Raw genomic sequence first — 21235 nt, forward strand, 5'->3', positions numbered from 1 at the left:
AATCAAGCAAATATTTGTGCCAGGTCTATGTGGGGGTGGTCGGTGTGTGAACCGTCTCGGCCCCCCTTGGACTACCTTGGAGGAACCCTATCTTTCCATAACTTTCTCATACTGAGGAACATTGTTGGATTAAAATATAACGGTAGTGAACCAATAAATCAAGCAAATATTTGTGCCAGGTCTATGTGGGGGTGGTCGGTGCGTGAACCGTCCCGGGGGCTATGATTGCTTCTGCCCCTACGGCAAGACGGGCATCCACTGCGAACACGACATCGTCATCACAGAACCTGCCTTCGCCGACGGCTCGTACATCGCCTACCAGACTCCCAGCGCCATCAAGAGGTTCTCTTTCGGACTCAAAGTTAAACCTACTGAGGTGAGTGCAAACGTTTGTCCATGTTTTGTTGTTATTATAACGTCGCATTGACGTTCAAATGATCGATGTAATTGTCGTCAATAATAATAATAATAAAAATAATAATGATCCTAATAATCGCGATTCTGTACTTAATGTTGAAATACTCGATTAACCTTACATGCCCAATCATTTTAACTTGCATGATCTAAATTAATCGATTTAGCTTCTACTAAATTTCTATCATACTCTGTTTACGAACCTTCGTTAATCAATGTAAAGATAAATGGTTTAGCATCATTGCGTTTTAGTAAGTTTAGTTTTCTAACTTCTATGCACAAACGTAGCGGCTACTGTAGACTTGACTGAAGAGTTTTCAGCACTCATATGTCTGCGTTTATTTTAGTTAGTTAAATTTTATTTCAGATAGTTAAGTTTTCTAACTTCAATGCACAAATGTAGCGGCTACTGTAGACTTGGCTGAAGAGTTTTCAACACGCGCATAGGGTCAGTAAGTTAAGTTTTCTGTTTTCAACACGCGCATTTGTCTGCGTTTGCAGGAGATGAAGGATGGCCTTCTGATGTACTGCGCTCAGGACGAACAAGGTGAAGGGGATTTCACTTCCTTGGCTCTTAGGAACAAGAAACTTGAATTCCGCTTCAATACCGGCACCGGCACAGCCACGCTCGTCAGTGATGAACTGACACCCGGGGCGTGGGTTAAGGTATAAATTGCTCATACATAATAAATAAATGGATAAATTAAATAAATTGATTTGTTCATTGCTCATGGTATAAATAAATATGTTGATTTGTTCATTGTTCATAGTATAAATAAATAAATTGATTTGGTCATTGCTCAAAGTGAGCTATGAACAAATCTAGATGGAAGTAGTCGAATTCAAAAACAAAAATGACTAAATAAATGAGAAAGTGCCTTGTGAAACTATATTATTATAATAAATTAAGATAAAAATTATGAGCTACAAGAAACTGCAATTTCAGATCATAATTACCATACTATTAGAATAAATTCAGATAAGAATTACGTTATAAAAGAAACTGCAATGGATGAAACTGCATTTGTTTCAAATCAAACTACCCTAACTCCGTACAGATAACTAAATAAACGAGAAAGTGCCTTGTGAACCCATACTAATAGAATAAATTAAGATAAAAATTACGAGTTAAAAGAAACTGTAATTGATGAAATTGAATTTGTTTCGAAACAAACTACCATAACTCCGTACAGATCCACGCAAATCGCACGGACCGCATGGGTTCGCTTCGTATCGACGACGGAGAAATGATCCACGGCGAGTCTCCGGGAGCGCACAAAGGTCTCAACCTGCGCATCCCGCTCTACGTCGGGGGCGTTGACACCAGCAAAGTCGAGGTGTCCTCCGAGGTTGAGGTGTCCAATGGTTTCTCTGGATGCATCTCGCAGGTGCGTTTTTAGCGCATTTTCTCATTTATGAAAAATATGCGCTATTGTGCTCGTTTTACTCTTTGGAATTATCAATATTTACAAATTTTCAGTGCGTGCTTTAAAGCATTGTGCATATATAAATTTTAAATCCTTGTGAATATAAGTTAATGTCTACTTTTAGTACCTACTTCGATAAACAAAAAAGTTCGATTGATGCGGCTTTCAAATACCGGTGCTTGAAGCTCAAATTTATTATCCTAAAATTCGCGATTACTTCTTAGCTGCCATGCGACCAGCTTAACATTTTATCTCTAACTAATTAATCATTATAGCCTCACATGCTTGCTTGTGTTCACTACCCCATCATTTTCTCCAGATAAACGTAAACGAGCGCGAAATGAACGGAAAGCTTAACATTTTGTCTCAAATTAATTAATGATTACTTTAGCCTCCCATGCTTGCATGTGTTTACTACCCCATCATTTTCTTCAGATAAACGTAAACGAGCGCGAGATGAACATGGCGGACATGGGCAACAGCCTGGTAGATTCTGCAAACATCGGACAATGTGAGGGGGCAGCGAACCCCAGCGGGGCTTGCAGTCAACAGGACCCCTGCACCAACGGTGGTGTGTGTCACGACGACGCCCACGACAATTACCACTGCGTCTGTCCCCTCGGATTTACGGGACGCCACTGCGAGACTGGTGAGACAATACTTAGAATAGAATAGAAAAGTCGGCTGAGACCGGTAAGACAATACTTAGAATAGAATAGAAAAGTCGGCCCTGAAGAAATAGGACCATGGCCTGTTGCCGATTCTTGTATTTAACTTGACTTGATTCGCACAAGGGGTCCGGCCTTTGGAACCCGATCTTTCTATTACTGACGATTGATTGAGATAGCTGCTGGACTTATTGCCTGGTCCGTAATTTGCTAGGCATTTTAAGACTGAACATATGCTCCTGCATAGCTTCGTCTAGTCTGTTATTGAAGGCGTTCATACTCGGAGCGTCAACGACGCTATCAGGGAGGTTGTTCCACATGTCGGTGGAACCGCCGACACTTGGCCGTGATGAACGAAACTTCTTGAGAAAAACAAACATTAAACGTAGTTCATGTCCAAGTTTTCACCTCCCGATAATTGGTTTCCGTTTACCGATAATCGGTTTCCGTTTCCCGATAATTGGTTTCCGTTTTCCGATATTTGGTTTCCGTTTACCGATAATTTATTTCCGTTTCCCGATAATTTGTTTCCGTTTCCCGATAATTGGTTTCCGTTTCCCGATAATTAGTTTCCGTTTCCCGATAATTGGTTTCCGTTTCCCGATAATTGGTTTCCGTTTCCCGATAATTGGTTTCCGTTTCCCGATAATTGGTTTCCGTTTCCCGATAATTGGTTTCTGTTTCCCGATAATTGGTTTCCGATTCTTGATAATTGGTTATCACCTCCCTATTGGTTTCCTTTAGGTTTTTATCTTACTGTGTGGCTCGGAAGAATACGAACGTAAAAGCTTGCGTTTTTCTCTTTAAGTGCTTGTAGTCATTCATTTTTATCTCAATTAATTTATGTGCTACCCTCAGTTCTTTTTCAAATAACGATTGCTATTTTCGATTTCTTCTGATCAAACAGAAACGCCATTGGAGGAATCACTCAATTCTTTTTCAAATAACGATTACAACTTCTTGCTATTTCTGATTTCTCCTTGGAGGAATCTTTCAATTTTTTTCAAATAACGATCGCAACTTCTTGCTGTTTTTGATTTCTCCTGATCAAACAGAAACGCCATTGGAAGAATCATTCAATTCTTTTTCAAATAACGATTACAACTTATAATTTCTCCTAATCAAACAGAAACGCCATTGGAGGAACCACTCCATTCTTTTTCAAATAACGATTGCAACTTCTTGCTGTTTCTGATTTCTCCCTGGAAGAATCTTTCAATTCTTTTTCAAAGAACGATTACAACTTCTTGCTATTTCTAATTTCTCGTAATCAAACAGAAACGCCATTGGAGGAATCAGCTTCGTTCTCCGGCAAGTCTTGGGTTGAGTTCGGCCGCGAGCTGATCAAGAGCGACCGCAACGAGCGCAGCGTTGCTTTAGAGTTCACGACCTCGCAGCCTGACGGGGTGCTGCTCTGGCACGGTCAGGGCCCCAGGACTTCCGGCACTGGGCTTGACTTCTTCAGCATAGCGCGTGGGTGCCTCCAAATGTGTAGAATAATGCCGGTTCATGATTACAATGATAACAGAAGCAAAGTTCAAACAAATCTTATTTGTTTGACAAATAAGATTATTTCTGAAAAATGACAAATAAGATTCTTTCTTTCTTTCTTTCTGAAAAATGTTTAACGCCATCAATTTACTCCAAACCTGTTACAAGTTTCGCTGGCCAGGAGTTCCAGTAGATAATTATCTATTTCATTTTCAGAATACGTATTATTCAACTACTAAGTATATTTCCTAATTTTTTTCGAATTATAGCTTCTGGTTCCTGCACTTAGCGTATATTTTGTTAAAAAAATATACCAAACAATGCTGCTACAACTACGCATAAACTGGTAGTAGTCAATGCTGCCCCAAAAATTTAGCGCTCACATTTCTAACGATAAAGTTTTCAAGTATCGATTGCAACTTCTTGCTATTTATATTCGCACTTCATTACGCAGTGGAAAAAGGTTACGTGGAGCTGAGATATAAGACTCGTGATGGCGAGAGTTTGGTGCGGTCTCTTAACCGCGTCGACGACGCGACTCGCCACAGCCTGCGAGCGACAGTAGTTGACCAGCTGGCAACGCTACAGATCGACAACTTGCCTGTCGAGACGGCTACTCTACCGTCAAATGCTCCCGTCAACGCGAGAGGAGGCGTCTATCTGGGTACAGCTTGTTACTAAACACTATTGCATGATGCTACTTTCTTCTAGACTCTTAGTAATTCCTAGGATTTATTGCTAGAAATGGGAGGCCAAACCAAACTCTAGTCTGGGAGCTCAACAGAATAATATGCGTTAAAAATTACTTTTCAAAGGCAATACTACTAAAGAGGCCGGTGTCTCCGATGCTACACATGTACAATGAATTTCTTATTTTAATTTTTAAAATTATTTATTCTGTCAATTGATTCATGCATTGTCTCCGACTTTATGCAAGTGTGCAAAATGTCAGATCGATTGGACGGGTAGAATTGTGTTAAATATTGATTATAAGATTTGTAGCAAACATACAAACAAACAACAAGTGAAGTTAAAGAGAAGTGTTGTAAAAAGTGGGATATTCACGATCATTTCATGAGCGTATTTTCAAGTTATTGGCATTTTGGGTAAAGGCAGTGGTGCCCACTTATGCCCAGTGGATTTAAGCCAAGCAATTCGTGTGGCGAGTATTACACACCCTTCGTACATCACTGCTGCGAAATTTGTCAGTTCATTTGTTATTTTTAGCGCATTTTCTCATTTATGGAAAAAAGGCGCTATTGTGCTCGTCATGTCCGTCTGTCTGTCTGTCCGTATCATCACGTTTTCGTCGACGTGAAAATGCGCTCTCTGTCACTCACTGCAGTGAGAACTGAGTTATTTTTTTTTATACTGTGGATAGGTGGCCGTTCTGCAAAAGATGATATTGGATATAATTGAAACGAATAACCTGGGCTCCTGTTTTTTCATCCTTGAACAAAATTTTAAAATAACTTTTTAACTGTTGAACAAATTAAGCCCTAAAAGCACTGAATTGGTTTCACTAGACGTAATGGATTTTCTTGTGTATTGATTTGTTGCCCACAGCTGGAAACATGTTAATAATTTCCTTTAAATCCTGATTTTTGATTTGATTTCTAACCATTTACCTTTCAAACTCAACTTATAAGCGTCTCTCTTGTCAGGTGGCGTCCCCGACGTTGAGCTGATGACAGGCGGCCTGTACAGCGCAGGTTTATTTCTAACCTTTTACCTTTCAAGCTCAACTTATAAGCGTTTCCCTTGTCAGGTGGCGTTCCCGACGTTTATTTCTAACCTTTTACCTTTCAAGCTCAACTTATAAGCGTCTCCCTTGTCAGGTGGCGTTCCCGACGTGGAGCTGATGACAGGCGGCCTGTACAGCGCAGGTTTCGACGGCTGCCTACACGGAGTGCAGCTCGGCAAGACGCGCGTCAACGCCATCTCTGAGAGCGCGTTGTCCGGCGTCGACGTTGTCGCGTGCTCAAGGTACTTTTTAGCGCATTTTCTCATTTATGGGAAAAATTGCACTATTGTGCTCGTCATGTCCGTCCGTCTGTCTGTCCGTCCGTCTGCCCGTCTGTCTATCTGTTTGTCTATCTGTCTATCTGTCTGTGTCTGTCTGTCTGTCTGTCTGTCTGTCTGTCTGTCTGTCTGTCCGTCCGTCTGTCTGTTTGCCTGTTTGTCTGTTTGTCCGTCCGTCCGTCCGTGACTTCATGTTTTCGTCGACGAGAAAATGCGCTCTCTGTCACTCACTGCAGTGAGTATGGAGTTATATTTTTTACCTTAGGCCTAGTGAAGATAGATCTTCATTTAACGTCATATAAATGGTCTACGTTTTATGTTTTTTGTCACTTGCCTCTTGATTCTCAGCAAGGGATTTCAGCGCGAGTTATTTTAGCTTAAACGATTGTTTGCCAATTTTCCTCGCTTCGGTCTTTTATAGGTAAAAACTCAATTGTTAGATCGTTGACAATTTTGTACCCTCAGATAGTTTGAGACTCGAATAAGGTATTCTAGTTATTAATATTATCACTCATGCTCTTCATAGTCGACACTTGAATGTGATCCTTCCACATTGAATGCGTACTTTTAAATTAAATAAATTTCTTTGTTTATACAGTTAGCTCCATTTCACTTAGTTTTCCTTCAAAAGAGCAATAAAAAATGTAAAGATCGACACTTAAATGTGGCCCTTTCACTCTCTCTCACTGAATACGTAGTTTTAAGTCAATTTCTTTGTTTATACAGTTAGCTCCAGTTCACTTAGTTTTCTTTCATAAGAGCAATAAAAATGAAAAGATCTTCCAAATTCAGCATGGTAAATGATTTCTAAAAGGAAATATCTATTCAAGCCCAGAAGCTTGCATTGCGGACTTATTTATATCTTGGTAAATGATTCCTATAAGAAAATATCTATTCAAGCACAAAAGCTTGCATTGCAGACTTATTTAACTAACCCAAACTTTCGTCCACTCTTTACTGGATCGCATCGCAGGTTCCGGCGAACTACTCGCACACAAGCCAATATCCCTTGGCCCTTCCTTCCCAACCAAACATCGATTTCTTTCCTTCCTCCCTCATCCTCAGTTGCCTTTGCGTCTGCCCTCTCGTCAGGTCCTTTAGACTCTTCTCCATCATCTGCATCCTCTGTTTCCTCATCCTTTGTTTTCCTTCTGTACGGATTTTTCCTATGTTTCTTCGTTGGCGCCGCGAACGCTGGACTTTGCTCCAGGTAATAATAGAAGTGGTTACGTACATGTAGGTTTGATCTGTTTTCCCTACATCGTTCATGTTCGCTGTTTTTAGCGCATTTTCTCATTTGTGGAAAAAATGCACTATTGTGCTCGCCATGTCCGTCTGTCTGTCTGTCCGTCTGTCCGTCCGTCCGTGACCTCAAGTTTTCGTCGACGAGAAAATGCGCTCTCTGTCACTCACTGCAGTGAGTACTGAGTTATATTTTTTCATGCTTGGCTCCCTGATATTGCTCTATCTGTAATAACCTGTTGGCTTTGTTTCTTATAGTCTGTCTACATGTTATGTTAATGCCTTGTCTTCTTTAAATTTATTTTATGTAAATTCAAATCAAAACACTTCGAATGAGGCTTGAATTTCTCGACGCTATTTCCAATTCAGATACCATATATACATGAACATACTATTTATTTACTCGTCATAACACAACACCTCGCTCACCTGTTACGTGTGCTTACGTAGGTTGACATATTTGTGTGGACTCTGAGCCTTTATAGCTGCTGGTCAAGCTTCTATTCATCAACGTACATCAAGATCATTTCATATAATTGATGTGGGTCTAGATTAATATTTTTTAAATCGCAATTCCATCAGCTAGCTGACTGCTCACTTGGATCCTATCCTGAAAAATCTCGCCTCATATAATATCATTCCATTTATTAACTCTGAGACGATGGTGACACAATACTTATGCATTTATAGTATATATACAGTTTTCAATGGTAGCCATGCGTTCCTTTGTCTAACCGAAATATGTGCGTAACGAGATCGCAGGCAAGTGAGAAGGTAGTCTTGTCAATTAATTGAAATATTGCTCTTCTCAGTAGATGTTTTTTCCTTTAAACTTGCATGCTAATTTATTAAGAATATGTCAGCTATCATCGATTTGGATTATGAAGTAATTACGGCAAACATTTTCGAGCCTTTGCTAGAAAACTTTCAAGTTTGTTCAAAAGCGCCGCTGTCTCATTTTCGTAAGTCAGTTTTTGCCGAACAATACTTCAGTAATTTATAAGGCATTGTTTTTGTATGCATCCTACAAGAAGCAACAATTATTTTTATGTTAGATTTTCCGATAAATTAATAAATATTTTGATATACTGTAATTCAATTGGTATTACAAAAATTTTACCCTGTTGGTTACGGTTGCGTGTTGCCTCGCCATTAACTGAGAATGACATAATATTATTAATTTTCGATAAAATATCTCTACGTTGTATGTTAGGGCTCTTTGCCATGAAGCTGCAGCTAATATATTTAACTATTATTACAGTTAAGGATCGTGTGAGCATCAGCCTTCAATGGCATCTTACGACCAGCGAAGTTCAGAGCGCAACCAACGAACAAGTTCCGGCTGCGCAAGTCTCGGCAGCCGACGACGCTATGTTTTTTAACACTGAAATAAACTCGATAAAAAAACACACTAAATTCTCGATACTAAATTCTGTTTTTTAACACTCAAATTCTCGATACCATCGATTTGTAATCCGGAATATTATTGCTAGATGAGGACGGAAATCATGCTGATATTCGAAAAAAAAATTTATTTGAGAACTTTTCTTTCATTGTTCGAAAAAAATTCAAAATTTTTATTTGAGAATTTTTCTTTCATTGATTCTCCGAGGTTTTGAAATATGTACATTAACTTTGTCATTAATGCTTAACTGTTGTGATGATATACGTGTTCATTTACGTGTTCTTCCAAGCTTTTTGGCTTTTCTAACTATGTCTTCGCTAAATGGCTTCCAATATTTTAAGGAAATGAACCTAATTCTACGATTCCCATTATTTCATAATCTGCAACTGTTTTTCGATGCTTGATCAGGAGATGTCGCTGCTCTGAGGTTTTACTGTATTGTTTGTATTTGAAAATTTTATTGTAATATTAATTATTGGCCGTAATAGTTGCCATTAAAAAAGGAAGCTTTTTGAAGTTAGCCATTAAGAAAGTTACACGTGCCTTGAGCTGTATCTTTTGGCTTCTTGTTGGTCGTTAGCGCCGGATTTAATTAGAAGTTTTGTATAATACGTACGTACGTGTGAGAAATGCAATAATACGTACGTGTAATTAATGCAGTAATACGTACGTGTGAGAAATGCAGTAATACGTACGTGTAAAAAATTCAATAAAACGTACGTGTGAGAAATGCTAAAATACGTACGTGCGAAAAATGCAATAATACGTACGTGCGAAAAATGCAATAATACGTACGTGTAAGAAATGCAATAATGCGTTCAGATCCTAGTCCCACAGCTCTTCCTTCCAATGTTGCGTCAAACCTGACTCACACGCTGCAAACTTTGCAATTTTTTTCAATTTTCACCTTGTTTTCCCCAATGACGTTCGTCTCACCGGTTTCGTTAAGTAACTTCAGCTGTAAACTAAATTATTTTACAATATTTTTTGGTGCTCACATTCTTTTTATGACCAGAATATATTCACAGTAGGAATGAAGTCGATATTTCTGGTGCGTACGTATAGAGGATGAGCTTCACATCCACACCATCTCATGGTTGAATAATAAGGTTGACCCACGATGATTTTCGTCTTTCAGTTCATCTTTCTTGTTTACGTCACGTAGATCGAGAAACGTAAACAATCCCGTCATTCCCATGACGGATTGGTTGACTGGTTTAAACGCATTTCGGTGATTGGTTAATGCCCGTGACGTCACTGAGATCGAGAAACGCAAACAATCCCGTCATTCCCATTCATTTGGTTGACTGGTTTGATCGCATTTCGGTGATTGGTTAATGCCCGTGACGTCACTGAGATCTGTGACGTCACAGTCGAACAACAAACTACAACCGCAAAAATGAGCTTCCCATGCGTCAACCTTATATACTAGTTCAACCATGACCATCCCAGTCTCTGGTTGTTTCTCATAGTCATAAGGACAACTCGCAACGAGTTTTGAGTAAGCGTTTCTAGAGAAATTAATACAACTTTTCAAAGGTTCCCGCTGACTGTGGTGCTATTCTCTAGTAGAAATAATAACTTAGTTATTTTGTGTGTTAAAATGTTGGGCTTCATTGCCCCCATGGCTTCTGCTGAGTTAGTGTGGACGTTTGTATGTTGACGATTTCTAATAACTACATTTCGCATGAGAAGTTCGTCCGATCAATCTAAAGTTACCCCTTGTGTAACTTGAATTTCATAGAAATTTCAAAATTTTATGAAATTCAAAACAAATTTCATAAAAATTTATACAGTTTGTCTTACGATTTCATTTCCATTCAATCAGGTTCGTCCTATCAATCTAAAGTTACCCCTTGTGTAACTTGAATTTTATAGAAATTTCAAATTTCTATGAAATTCAAACTAAATTTCATAGAGATTTATACAGTTTGTCTTACCATTTCATTTCCAGTTATTCAGAATCGATGTCATACACAATTCATTTGCCACAATTATCTTTTTGAATTTTGATTTTACGCTATCTCAAGGCTGGAAAAATTCGGTGGTAGCTAACTTACGCGAATGTCATTTTTTTTTTATTTTAATTTTTAAAAGCTTTTCCATCAATGAGGCTTAATTACGTTGGTTTACATGCTCTGCGACGTAGCTATTTATATTAACCAATTAAAATAACCTTTTAAATTAAAAATAATGGAATAGAACCTTCGGAATGACAAGGAAACGGTAAGTCCCAGAAATCAAAATCGTTTAAGATTAGATTTTTTTCAAGATGACCGATTAAAATTAGTGGAAACTCAAGCGTATTGATTTATGATTTTAGCGTTATAATGATTACTGAAAAAAGCTCTCGTGTATTTAATAACATTTCATCATCTGACTGACCAGAGCTTTGGTTAAGGTCAGAAAATTGCGACATGAGTTGCGAACGTCTGCTCTGTAGTTCATAGAGGACTTGTAAGTCAGATTTATTTAATGTTCCTTCTTAACACGTTGACTACGATTGCTTCATATTGTACTATTATTTCATTTTTTGTACTTTTTTTAAACAGGGTTGCCACACGGTAATTTTTTCCGGATAAATTTCGTGATTTAGTTTTTCTCAATTGTGTTGGCCGGCTAAAATTTATGATAGGGGTACTTCCTAATTAAATTTTGAATACTGCAAAAAGAAAATAAATGAAATTTTTATAGCCGAATCTACAAATAAACTAGTATATATTGAGTTATCGGCCTTTTTTGTTCTCGGATTTGGCTGATTTTAGGCAACCTGAATGATGTACCACTACGTCCTGGAGAAATACATTTCGTGGTACGCATATGTACCACTTCGGAGTCAACGTGTTCACGTGTTCAGGCAACCTGAATTCTGTACCACTACGTCCTGGAGAAATACATTTCGTGGTACGCATATGTACCACTTCGGAGTCAACGTGTTAAGATTGCTTGATCGTTAACAAAATTGTCCATAATTTGAAATTGATTAATTCCCCGTCATATTGAAGAGTGTAAATTAAAAACAGGAATGAATGACGTCTTGCTTGATGAATGTTTTCGCCAGTCATAGTTGTTGTTCTCATCACTGCCATGAGCTGAACGGAAGTCTCATTTACTTTAGTTAACTTCGTTTGTATGTGCAACTTCATAGACTGTTAGAAAAATGACCGTTAACGGTATTACCGGCGTTTCAGTGGCCGGTCGGCACGTGAAAAGAAACACCGTTTCACCGTTTTTATTCCAATTTAACACCAGAAATCCGTAAAATGTCTGATAAAAACGGCAAAACAGTTTATTTTCACGGGGCGACCGGCCACTAGGATGCCGGTGGGACCGTTTTTTCACCGTTTTTTTCTAACAGTGATAGATCGTAATGCTTTAACCTGGTGTAATGCATGCTCCTCATATCGTAACGCTCCTACGTAACAAATTACGAAACACACTTCGGAGTTGCATTCATTGACGTGTACGGATAGTTGATTTATAATTGACTTATAATCCAAATTACATTTTATAATTGATTTAATCAATTATTTTATAATTGATTGATGATAATTGATTTAAGTTTTAAAATCATCATGAGTTCTAGTGACAAAATTTCGTGTGTATTTTACAGTAATTTCAAATTGCCTCGTTTCAAAATTTTTTTTCGTTTTTAGCTTTGGAAGAATTTTAGGTTTGTGCTAGCGAGAGAACACTCGGAAGCCGTCCGAGTTTGCATTGACAAGAATTTCTGTGTCTCATGAATATTCACGAAGTAATTTAAAGTAGTTGCAGGTTCCTTTCAATTGTTAAAAACTGTCAGGTGGATAAGGGACTGTATTTAAATTATAAACCACACTCGTGTTCCCGTTGGAATATATGCTGAACTCTGGAAACCATGAGTTGGCATTTTCATTTCACCCTATTTTGAACTTGCGTTCTATTCCCTTGGGGACTGGAACGGAACGGCCATACTTTAAAAAAAGTCAAGAGATCGTAAGTTCATCAGCCAATCATTGACGGCCTTTCAAGCAAAATCCACCAATCATAGACAAGAAAATAGAGCGTAAGTACTTACGTTCACTTAGCGAGTTTTGAAAGTATGGCCCCTGCACTTCAATAGGTTTCATGATAACCATATTAGCGTCTGGAAATCATTTCACAGTTCATCCAAATTTCAACTTTTATCGCCATAATCGCAAACGCTGTACAGCGATTCATTGAAATTTTTGGTTGTACTGCCAGCTAATGAATTTTAAATGTGTCGTCAGTAATTCGATTAATCTTGTGCATCATTAGATTCATGCTCTTTGCCTGAATACTAATTAAAGAACGAGTAAAGTTATCGTTCATAAATATATGTAACTAAATGAGCTATTTACGAATCACTGCGTTCTATGCGTAAACTTGGATAAATACTAACGATTTTCGAAGTATCAGCCGTTCATTTCAGTTTTTTTTTCGCAAAATAGGAACGGGTTAACTTTCAAGTTGAATTCTTCCAGATCAAACTGCTTACTTAGCTTCTAGATTCTCCTAGAAGGTTCAAGAAGTTTCTAGAATGTTCTAGAAGTTTCTAGAATGCTCTAGAAGTATCTAGAATGTTCTAGAAGTTTTTAGAATGTTCTAGAAGTATCTAGAATGTTCTAGTTCTAGAAACTAGATAAAACTGGCCAACGAGCTTCAATATCCTCATGGCATCTCAAATCGACAGCTATTTTCACATTATTGTTGTTATAGTCGTACTTTCCACAATATATTCAATTTACTCACTATTTGGAATCTGTAATTCGGATAAAATGTAAAAGGATACTCTTAGGACTTTTCTGGAGCAACTGCTGTATATACAGCCGTATACAAGCAGCCAGCCGTAACACAACACGAATAAGTGATCGCCATATTTTGGACACGAATAAGTGATCGTCATATTTTGGAACGCATTTATTTAATGTGGATTGATACAGAGCTATAAATATTCAATAGCAAAATAATTTGCGAGTGCAGTAATACATCAACAAGAAGTTAACTTCTATAAAAATATTCGTCGAGTGTATTCGCTGGATATTTGAAATCAAGATCGTACAAGAACAGACGTTATAGAATAAAACTTAATGCGTGGTGGACAATTGCCATAACAACTCCTAAAGCATAAAGTTCAGCCACTGAATTTTGAAACTATTTAACTTAAAGCAATTAAACTGGTGTTATCAAGTACGTTATTGCTTATCTTTCAGTCCAGATAGTTTTGCACACCAATACACTGTTAGAAAAATGACCGTTAACGGTATTACCGGCGTTTCAGTGGCCGGTCGGCACGTGAAAGAAACACCGTGTCGCCGTTTTTATTCCAATTTAACACCAGAAATCCGTAAAAAATCTGATAAAAACGGCAAAACAATTTATTTTCACGGGGCGACCGGCCACTAGGACGCCGGTGGGACCGTTTTTTCACCGTTTTTTCTAACAGTGTCCAAACAAATAAGCAAGATTAACAACTGGAAATTCTAAGCAACTTAGCAACACGAAAAAAATTTTCGGCGTTAACATCTCCTGCAGCCTGATATAATGATATTCAATTAATATTGAATAGAACAGCTGCATCAATTTCATAATTGACGGGCTGCTTATGTTAGAAAAAATTACGCAGTATTGATAACATGAAAGAAAATCGGTTTTTCTCTTCATTGCAGAACTCGCTTGACTCATTTGGTAAATACAAAACTACATCACGCAGAGACTTACATGTTTGTCGTACCGCATATGGAATATAAGAATTGAGGAAGCGTCCTTCAAAGATGCAGTGTAGATAAATGGAGTCGTTCAAGAGCTACCAGCCTTTTAGCACTGGAGTAACTTCGAAGACCAAATTAGCTTCCAGTCGTTGCCTGGATTATTACACAATATCTTAATCCACATTCTAAAATTAAATTCAAGTCAATTTAATTGCTGATGGTTATTCTTCAGTAAATTAAACCATATGTTCACAACTAATTGGGTGCGTGCTGGAGGTCTATGGAGAACGAGTTATACTTGCATTAATATGATTTAAAGATGATATCTAAATTAACATTTTAAAATTAAATTCAAGTCAATTTAATTGTTGATGGTTGTTCTTCAGTAAATTAAACCAAATGTTCACAATTAATCAGGTGCTCGCTGGAGGTCTATGGAGAACGAGTTATACTTGCATTAATATAATTTAAAAACAATATCTAAATACACATTTTAAAATTAAATTCAAGCCAATTTAATTGCTGATGGTAGTTCTTCAGTAAATTAAACCATATGTTCACAACTAACCGGGTGCGTTCTGGATGCCTATGGAAAACGAGTTATACTTGCATTAACATGATTTAAAGACAGTATCTAAATACACATTTTCAAATTAAATTCAAGCCAATTTAATTGCTGATGGTAGTTCTTCAGTAAATTAAACCATATGTTCACAACTAATCGGGTGCGTGCTGGAGGTCTATGGAGAACGAGTTATACTTGCATTAACCTGATCAGTCATCGAATTTAATATTATGATGACGTTCACTTCACACACAGCATTAAAAGCTGTGGTCCACTCTATACTTGCATTAATACGATGACGTTCACTTCACACACAGCATTACGAGCTGTGGTCCACTCTATACTTGCATTAAATATGATGACGTTCACTTCACACACAGCATTAAAAGCTGTGGTTCACTCAATAAGTTGTATGTTTAAAGCAGGATCATGCAAAGAAAAATAACAGGCCGGCAACATGACAAGCAATGACAAAAAAACTAAAGCGACACAATATAAAAAGTATACAAACAATAAAGCTCACATTGTCGAAAAACTAGCAAAAACTTATAAAAAGATACATAGAATTACACAGATTCTCATTAAAATCCAGTTGCTATATTTAATAATTTACAACACTCGGCAAGAAATAGAAAAAGGCATTGTCAGTACGAATACTTCGCAGACGAATTTATGTCGACTTGAAATGTTGAAATCTAATTCACTATATGATGAATCAAAGGCAATTTAGAGCGCATTTGTATCATGTTATGATATGACGATCATACTAAACCCTTAAGCATAGTGCTTTAATTCAATTAATAACTTAATAATGCATAGAATCAACGAAACAATCCGTGAATTCGACCTCAAACCAACGCAAAACTTCCACGTTGAATTGATTCAGATCAAACGTTATTTTTGGTAGCAGCACCAGCACTTCCAGGCACTTGCATCAGCCGGAGCTAGATAGCAATGAAGTGATATTTTAGAGCAGGGGCCTCCAAACTTTTTTCACCATAGGCCATGAGCAAGATTTCTGAAACCTTCGGTCACGCTTTCTGAAACCTTCGGTCACGCTTTCTGAAACCTTCGGTCACGACTCACGCTTTCTGAAACCTTCGGTCACGCTTTCTGAAACCTTCGGTCACGCTTTCTGAAACCTTCGGTCACGCTTTCTGAAACCTTCGGTCACGACTCACGCTTTCTGAAACCTTACACGCTTTCTGAACCTTCGGTCACGCTTTCTGAAACCTTCGGTCACGCTTTCTGAAACCTTCGGTCTGAAACCTTCGGTCTGAAACCTTCGTGGGCCGGTCACGTCCGTTTACTGTTTTCAGTTCATGCGTAACCAGAAAAAAACGTATACATTTTTGTACACATTTTGTTAAACTACGAGATATCCTACAGGCCGTAGTTTGGAGACCCCTGGGCAGTAGAGTCGTAAACAAGTTGCTTACCAATTCAAGTTCTTACCTTCAAGTTGCTTACCAATTGCCTTCATTGTTCGTCAAAGTTTGTAGAAATTTTGGTCCTGACTCGTAGATGGAAGACTAGTAACTTACAAGCAAAATTGGTCCATCCATAAATAATATAATTAAAGCTTCTAAATTAAAATTATAATAATAATAATAATAGTACATCTCATTAACGATAGCAGAGGAAAAACATTATCATTGAATTTTTCTCATTGAACGTGGACAAATTCTTCAATCGAAGTTTACCACAACAATGTACAGAAAAATTTTCAAAAGACAAACGTTTCCCCAAGACTGTCGGGTTCGCAATGACCCAACATAATGAAAGCAAAATACGTGCAAAAATACAAAATCGAGAATCTCGAGCCAATAGCTCAATGATAATAATACGCTTACATTCAAAGCAAAACATCAAAATAACCGAGGAGTTTTAGAGTTTTGTTGAAAGTGAGTATTTCCAACAAAACACTGAAGCAACAAACACAAAAGCGAATATTCTCGTGACATTCAAGGCGACGAAGCTCCGAAAATCCAAAAAGAAACTATGTTCGTAAATGTCAATAAAGTTTCAATTACGGTAGACAATCTAGTAGTTATAAACCTAATGGAAATGTGAAAGACAAGATCCGAGTTTCATAAGAAGGTTAAGTCTTTCCGAGCTTCAGACTGTGATGGATCAGAACGCAGGCGACATGTCGCGTTCATCGACATCGCTGACCGCAATAGAGTTAGGGGAGAAGAGACGGCCTAAATAAATTAATGATTAATTTAACAATTAATCATTAATAAATTAATGATTAATTATTCCTGCAGCTGAAACTCTTTGCTTCACAACTTCACAAGTATTAAAATGACATGCTATTTCCCTGCTAAGGCATAGTAAGCGGAATGCAAATTGGTACAAATTCAGGAAGAATTTGGGAAACATGGCCGTGTTTTGCAGCCATAGAACGGCCGCATCAATTTCATGGTTTTGATCTCCTTATATTAGAAAGAATTACGCAGTTTTGATAACATGAGGGAAAATCGGTTATTCTCTAGATAATTTAAAAAATCATTCTAAGAAACAAATAATTAGACCAGCAGAGTTGGCAAATAATGATGTGAAATTTCGTGAGAACGCAATTATACCAAATTTTGACAAAATGACGGTACAAATAGCAATGCCAATCGAAAAAATACTCACAAGACTTCTAAAGAATCTGTTGTGCACTGAATTGCAGAGCAGTTAATTATATCATATTAAATACGGTTTAACTTTCTTTACACTTCAAGTGTACAGGATTTATAGACCATCAGATTCAGGGCAAAAGATAACTTCGATCACGGCTTAGCGGCGAGAAGCAAGCAACAGCATCGTGCATCAGGTGGCCCAAATGAGGGCATCATCAGGGGCCCAAATGAGGCCCAAATTAGGGCATTTGCATCGTGCATCAGGTGTCCCAAATGAGGGCATCATCAGGGGCCTAAATAAGGGCATTTTCATCGTGCATCAGATGGCCCAAATGAGGGCATCATCAGAGGCCCAAATGAGGCCCAAATGAGGGCATCATCAGAGGCCCAAATGAGGCCCAAATAAGGGCATCATCAGGGGCCCAAATGAGGCCCAAATGAGGGCATTTTCATCGTACATCAGGTGGCCCAAATGAGGGCATCATCAGGGGCCCAAATGGGGCCCAAATGAGGGCATTTTCATCGTGCATCAGGTGGCCCAAATGAGGGCGGATGAACGATAATCAGAGGCGGCGATCCATCGTGGCCTGGGACTGCTAAGGCCCAAACAAATACTAAGGATACCAAAGGCTGGAAATACCGCCTAATATTATGCTTATGAGAATTATGCGGTGGCAATACACTGAGAAAACTACACGTGCACTTCTCCGAATCGTCGATGTGCCAGTAAACGACTTTCATCTGACGCTTGTGTATTGAGAAAAATAGAAACAAAAAAGAACGAAAATAATGAAAGGAGGACAGGGAAAACAATAGACAGAGCAAATGGTCTAAAGGCTCTACCAGATAAATGTGACCTAACAATCATATAAAAATTATTCCATCATGCGTTGTGAAAAATAGATCAGACTTAAGCGGGAAATGATAGTGTGTAACTTACGTGAAGAAGGCAAGAAATAAGAAATATAACTCAGTACTCACTGCAGTGAATGACAGAGAGCGCATTTTTTCGTCCGTCCGTCCGTGAAATCACGGGAGACGGACGGACATGACGAGCACAATAGCGCATTTTTTTCTATAAATGAGAAAATGCGCTAAAAACAGACATTATCCAGGACAGGCAGTACAAATATTATACAAAATTTTTACGTGGGACACCAGCACGCTACGGGCAACTGATGCGACAAAGATGGGCAAAAGGAACCTCAGGCCGTTAAAGGAACTAGCCACAAATGGCGATAAACGTTTATTACACCGTGACAATAAGCACGAGAATTTCTTCATCGGAATGCATCTTTAGAATACGCTGTCATTCAGAACAGACTCAGCAACTAACATATGCTAATTGTTATTACTCCAGATCACGTAATTTTCTGAAATATAACTATATATGATTAAAAACTGGGTAAATTACAGTGAACTAGAGTAATAATACCGTTTGAATTTTGCAAAAGAGGAAGAATTCCATACTAAGTAAAGAGCAGCACGGATTCAATGTAGGTTTAGGCTGGAGAAAAAGAGAAGAAATCAAATACTTAAAAATAAGTGCCTCATTAGCTCATCGTGCTGGGACAGTGTGCTATGCAACGCAGCTTAGGTTGATGATCTTCGTACAGTAGAGCAGCAGTCATACAGTAGAGCAGCAGTCATACAGTAGAGCAATAGTTGTACAGTAGAGCAACAGTATACAGTAGAGCAATAGTCGTACAGTAGAGCAACAGTCATAGACTATGTGAAGTATGTAGCTCACTACGTTGAATAGAGTACATGGTCTCTGGCAGTTCGGATGTTATGTTCGAGCAACAGTCATAGACTATGTGAAGTAGCTGACTACGTTGAATAGAGTACATGGTCTCTGGCAGTTCGGATCTTGTGTTCGAGAGTTCGAGCAACAGTCATAGACTATGTGAAGTAGGTAGCTCACTACGTTGAATAGAGTACATGGTCTCTGGCAGTACGGATGTTGTGTTCGAGCAAGTCATAGACTATGTGAAGTAGCTCTCTACGTTGAATAGAGTACATGGTCTCTGGCAGTTTGGATGTTGGGTTCGAGCAGTACGGATATTATGTTCGAGCAACAGTCATAGGACTATGTGAAGTAGCTCACTACGTAGAATAGAGTACATGGTCTCTGGCAGTACGGATGTTGTGTTCGAGCAACAGTCATAGACTAAGTGAAGTATCTCTCTACGTTGAATAGAGTACATGGTCTCTGGCAGTACAGATGTTGTGTTCGAGCAACAGTCATAGACTATGTGAAGTAGCTCACTATGTTGAATAGAGTACATGGTCTCTGGCAGTTCTGATGTTGTGTTAGAGCAACAGTCGTAGACTATGTGAAGTAGCTCACTACGTTGAATAGAGTACATGGTCTCTGGCAGTTCTGATGTTGTGTTCGAGCAGTACGGATGTTGTGTTCGAGCAACAGTCGTAGACTATGTGAAGTAGGTAGCTCTCTACGTTGAATAGAGTACATGGTCTCTGGCAGTTCGGATGTTGTGTTCCAGCAGTACGGATGTTGTGTTCGAGTGAGAGACGTAGACTATGTGAAGTAGCTCACTACGTTGAATAGAGTACATGGTCTCTGGCAGTTCGGATGTTGTGTTCGAGTGAGAGCCACTCAGATATCTCTTGATCTCGTTGCAGACCAGAGAGGGGGAGGTAGCAGGAGCCAAGGTAGGTGTTTTCCCTCAGCATGTCTTCACTCCAGATGGAGATCTCCAGGGTCCGTTGCTGCACCACGTCCAGGGTCATGCGATAGGTTATCTGCAAGGCATATCATTTATTAAACGCTGACTCGCATTCTAATGCTCATATACCTTAGGATATTCGCGAGGTGGGCATTTTCATAATAATTTAAAACATTCATAAAAACTACCTATATCTCTTAACCCTACACTGACTGAAATGAGTACCTACCCGAAGCAATATTGTCACACAAGCCTAACCAAAAATAACGCGTTGCTAGTGAGCACAAAATGACTTACACTGATGGTTGCCGCCACGTACGACAACTTTAAAATGTTCTCTGTTGCGTACAAACGTCCTCAGGTTGCTACACTCACTAGTTTACGTATAATTTGCCGCCACGTACGACAACTTTAAAATGTTCTCTGTTGCGTACAAACGTCCTCAGGTTGCTACACTTAATAGTATACGTATAATTCAAGTTGAAAGTTATGGTCCCGGAGGCGGTACATACGGCGGTAGAGGGTTAATAGGTCATAAAACATGAGGTTAAACTCCCTACAAATATTTTCATTAGACATCAATTTTGCCAAGTTCTTTGAACAGCACGAATAAAAACCTTCTTGAACAAAATGTTAGGCATCAAGTACGGCTTTTTCAAACGGAATAAAGTAACGTATAGCACCTGTTCCATGAAGGTGGGATGACATGTCTTTTTACAGACTCTCGTTTTACGCTTGGTGAGCTTGGCTGGATCTGGTAGTAGGTAGAGCTTGGCGTAGGGAGAAGGTTCAATGGTACCAAGAAGAGCAAGTTTGCGAGCGAACTGAACCATTATCTGTAGCTGGCCTCGCTGGTACTGCAAGTTCACTTTGACTTGACCACGTCCTATGCTGCTCGGGTCGTCCAATGGAGCCAGCGAAATCTCTGCCATGAACAATTCATGTCAAGAAAAACTACTAAGTGAAAAAT

The 21235-nt window shown here is 38.7% G+C and overlaps 2 protein-coding genes and 1 long non-coding RNA gene across 5 annotated transcripts in view; 1 reads left to right on the forward strand and 2 right to left on the reverse strand.

Annotated features, from left to right (window-relative positions):
• The window catches only part of LOC108674300 (basement membrane-specific heparan sulfate proteoglycan core protein), a 218311-nt gene extending 209385 nt beyond the window's left edge, over nucleotides 1-8926 (forward strand). The window contains exons 88-96 of the mRNA XM_047885790.1: nucleotides 180-376; nucleotides 916-1080; nucleotides 1608-1802; nucleotides 2277-2490; nucleotides 3788-3982; nucleotides 4455-4664; nucleotides 5839-5986; nucleotides 6996-7232; nucleotides 8526-8926. Of these exons, the coding sequence (XP_047741746.1) occupies nucleotides 180-376; nucleotides 916-1080; nucleotides 1608-1802; nucleotides 2277-2490; nucleotides 3788-3982; nucleotides 4455-4664; nucleotides 5839-5986; nucleotides 6996-7232; nucleotides 8526-8529 (1565 nt within the window). The 3' untranslated portion in view covers nucleotides 8530-8926. The remainder of the gene's footprint in view (nucleotides 1-179; nucleotides 377-915; nucleotides 1081-1607; nucleotides 1803-2276; nucleotides 2491-3787; nucleotides 3983-4454; nucleotides 4665-5838; nucleotides 5987-6995; nucleotides 7233-8525) is intronic.
• A 7133-nt stretch (nucleotides 8927-16059) lies between these two features.
• Nucleotides 16060-17126, reverse strand: LOC108674315. 3 transcript variants are annotated; one of them, XR_007157327.1, is made up of 2 exons: nucleotides 16215-17126; nucleotides 16060-16109 (listed from the first exon to the last, which is right to left on the reverse strand). It is a non-coding gene; the product is annotated as an uncharacterized LOC108674315 (long non-coding RNA). The 3 variants fall into 3 exon arrangements; XR_007157328.1 differs by having other exon boundaries at nucleotides 16201-17126; XR_001931035.2 differs by lacking the exon at nucleotides 16215-17126 and adding an exon at nucleotides 16179-16202.
• A 2332-nt stretch (nucleotides 17127-19458) lies between these two features.
• The window catches only part of LOC108674302 (phosphatidylinositol 4-phosphate 3-kinase C2 domain-containing subunit alpha), a 49947-nt gene continuing 48170 nt past the window's right edge, over nucleotides 19459-21235 (reverse strand). The window contains exons 24-25 of the mRNA XM_047885791.1: nucleotides 20949-21190; nucleotides 19459-20341 (exon numbers count right to left, since the gene is read on the reverse strand). Coding sequence (XP_047741747.1) covers nucleotides 20135-20341; nucleotides 20949-21190 — 449 coding nt within the window. The 3' untranslated portion in view covers nucleotides 19459-20134. The remainder of the gene's footprint in view (nucleotides 20342-20948; nucleotides 21191-21235) is intronic.

Source organism: Hyalella azteca, unplaced genomic scaffold, assembly GCF_000764305.2.
Source record: "Hyalella azteca isolate HAZT.00-mixed unplaced genomic scaffold, Hazt_2.0.2 contig3122, whole genome shotgun sequence".
NCBI lineage: Eukaryota > Metazoa > Arthropoda > Malacostraca > Amphipoda > Hyalellidae > Hyalella > Hyalella azteca.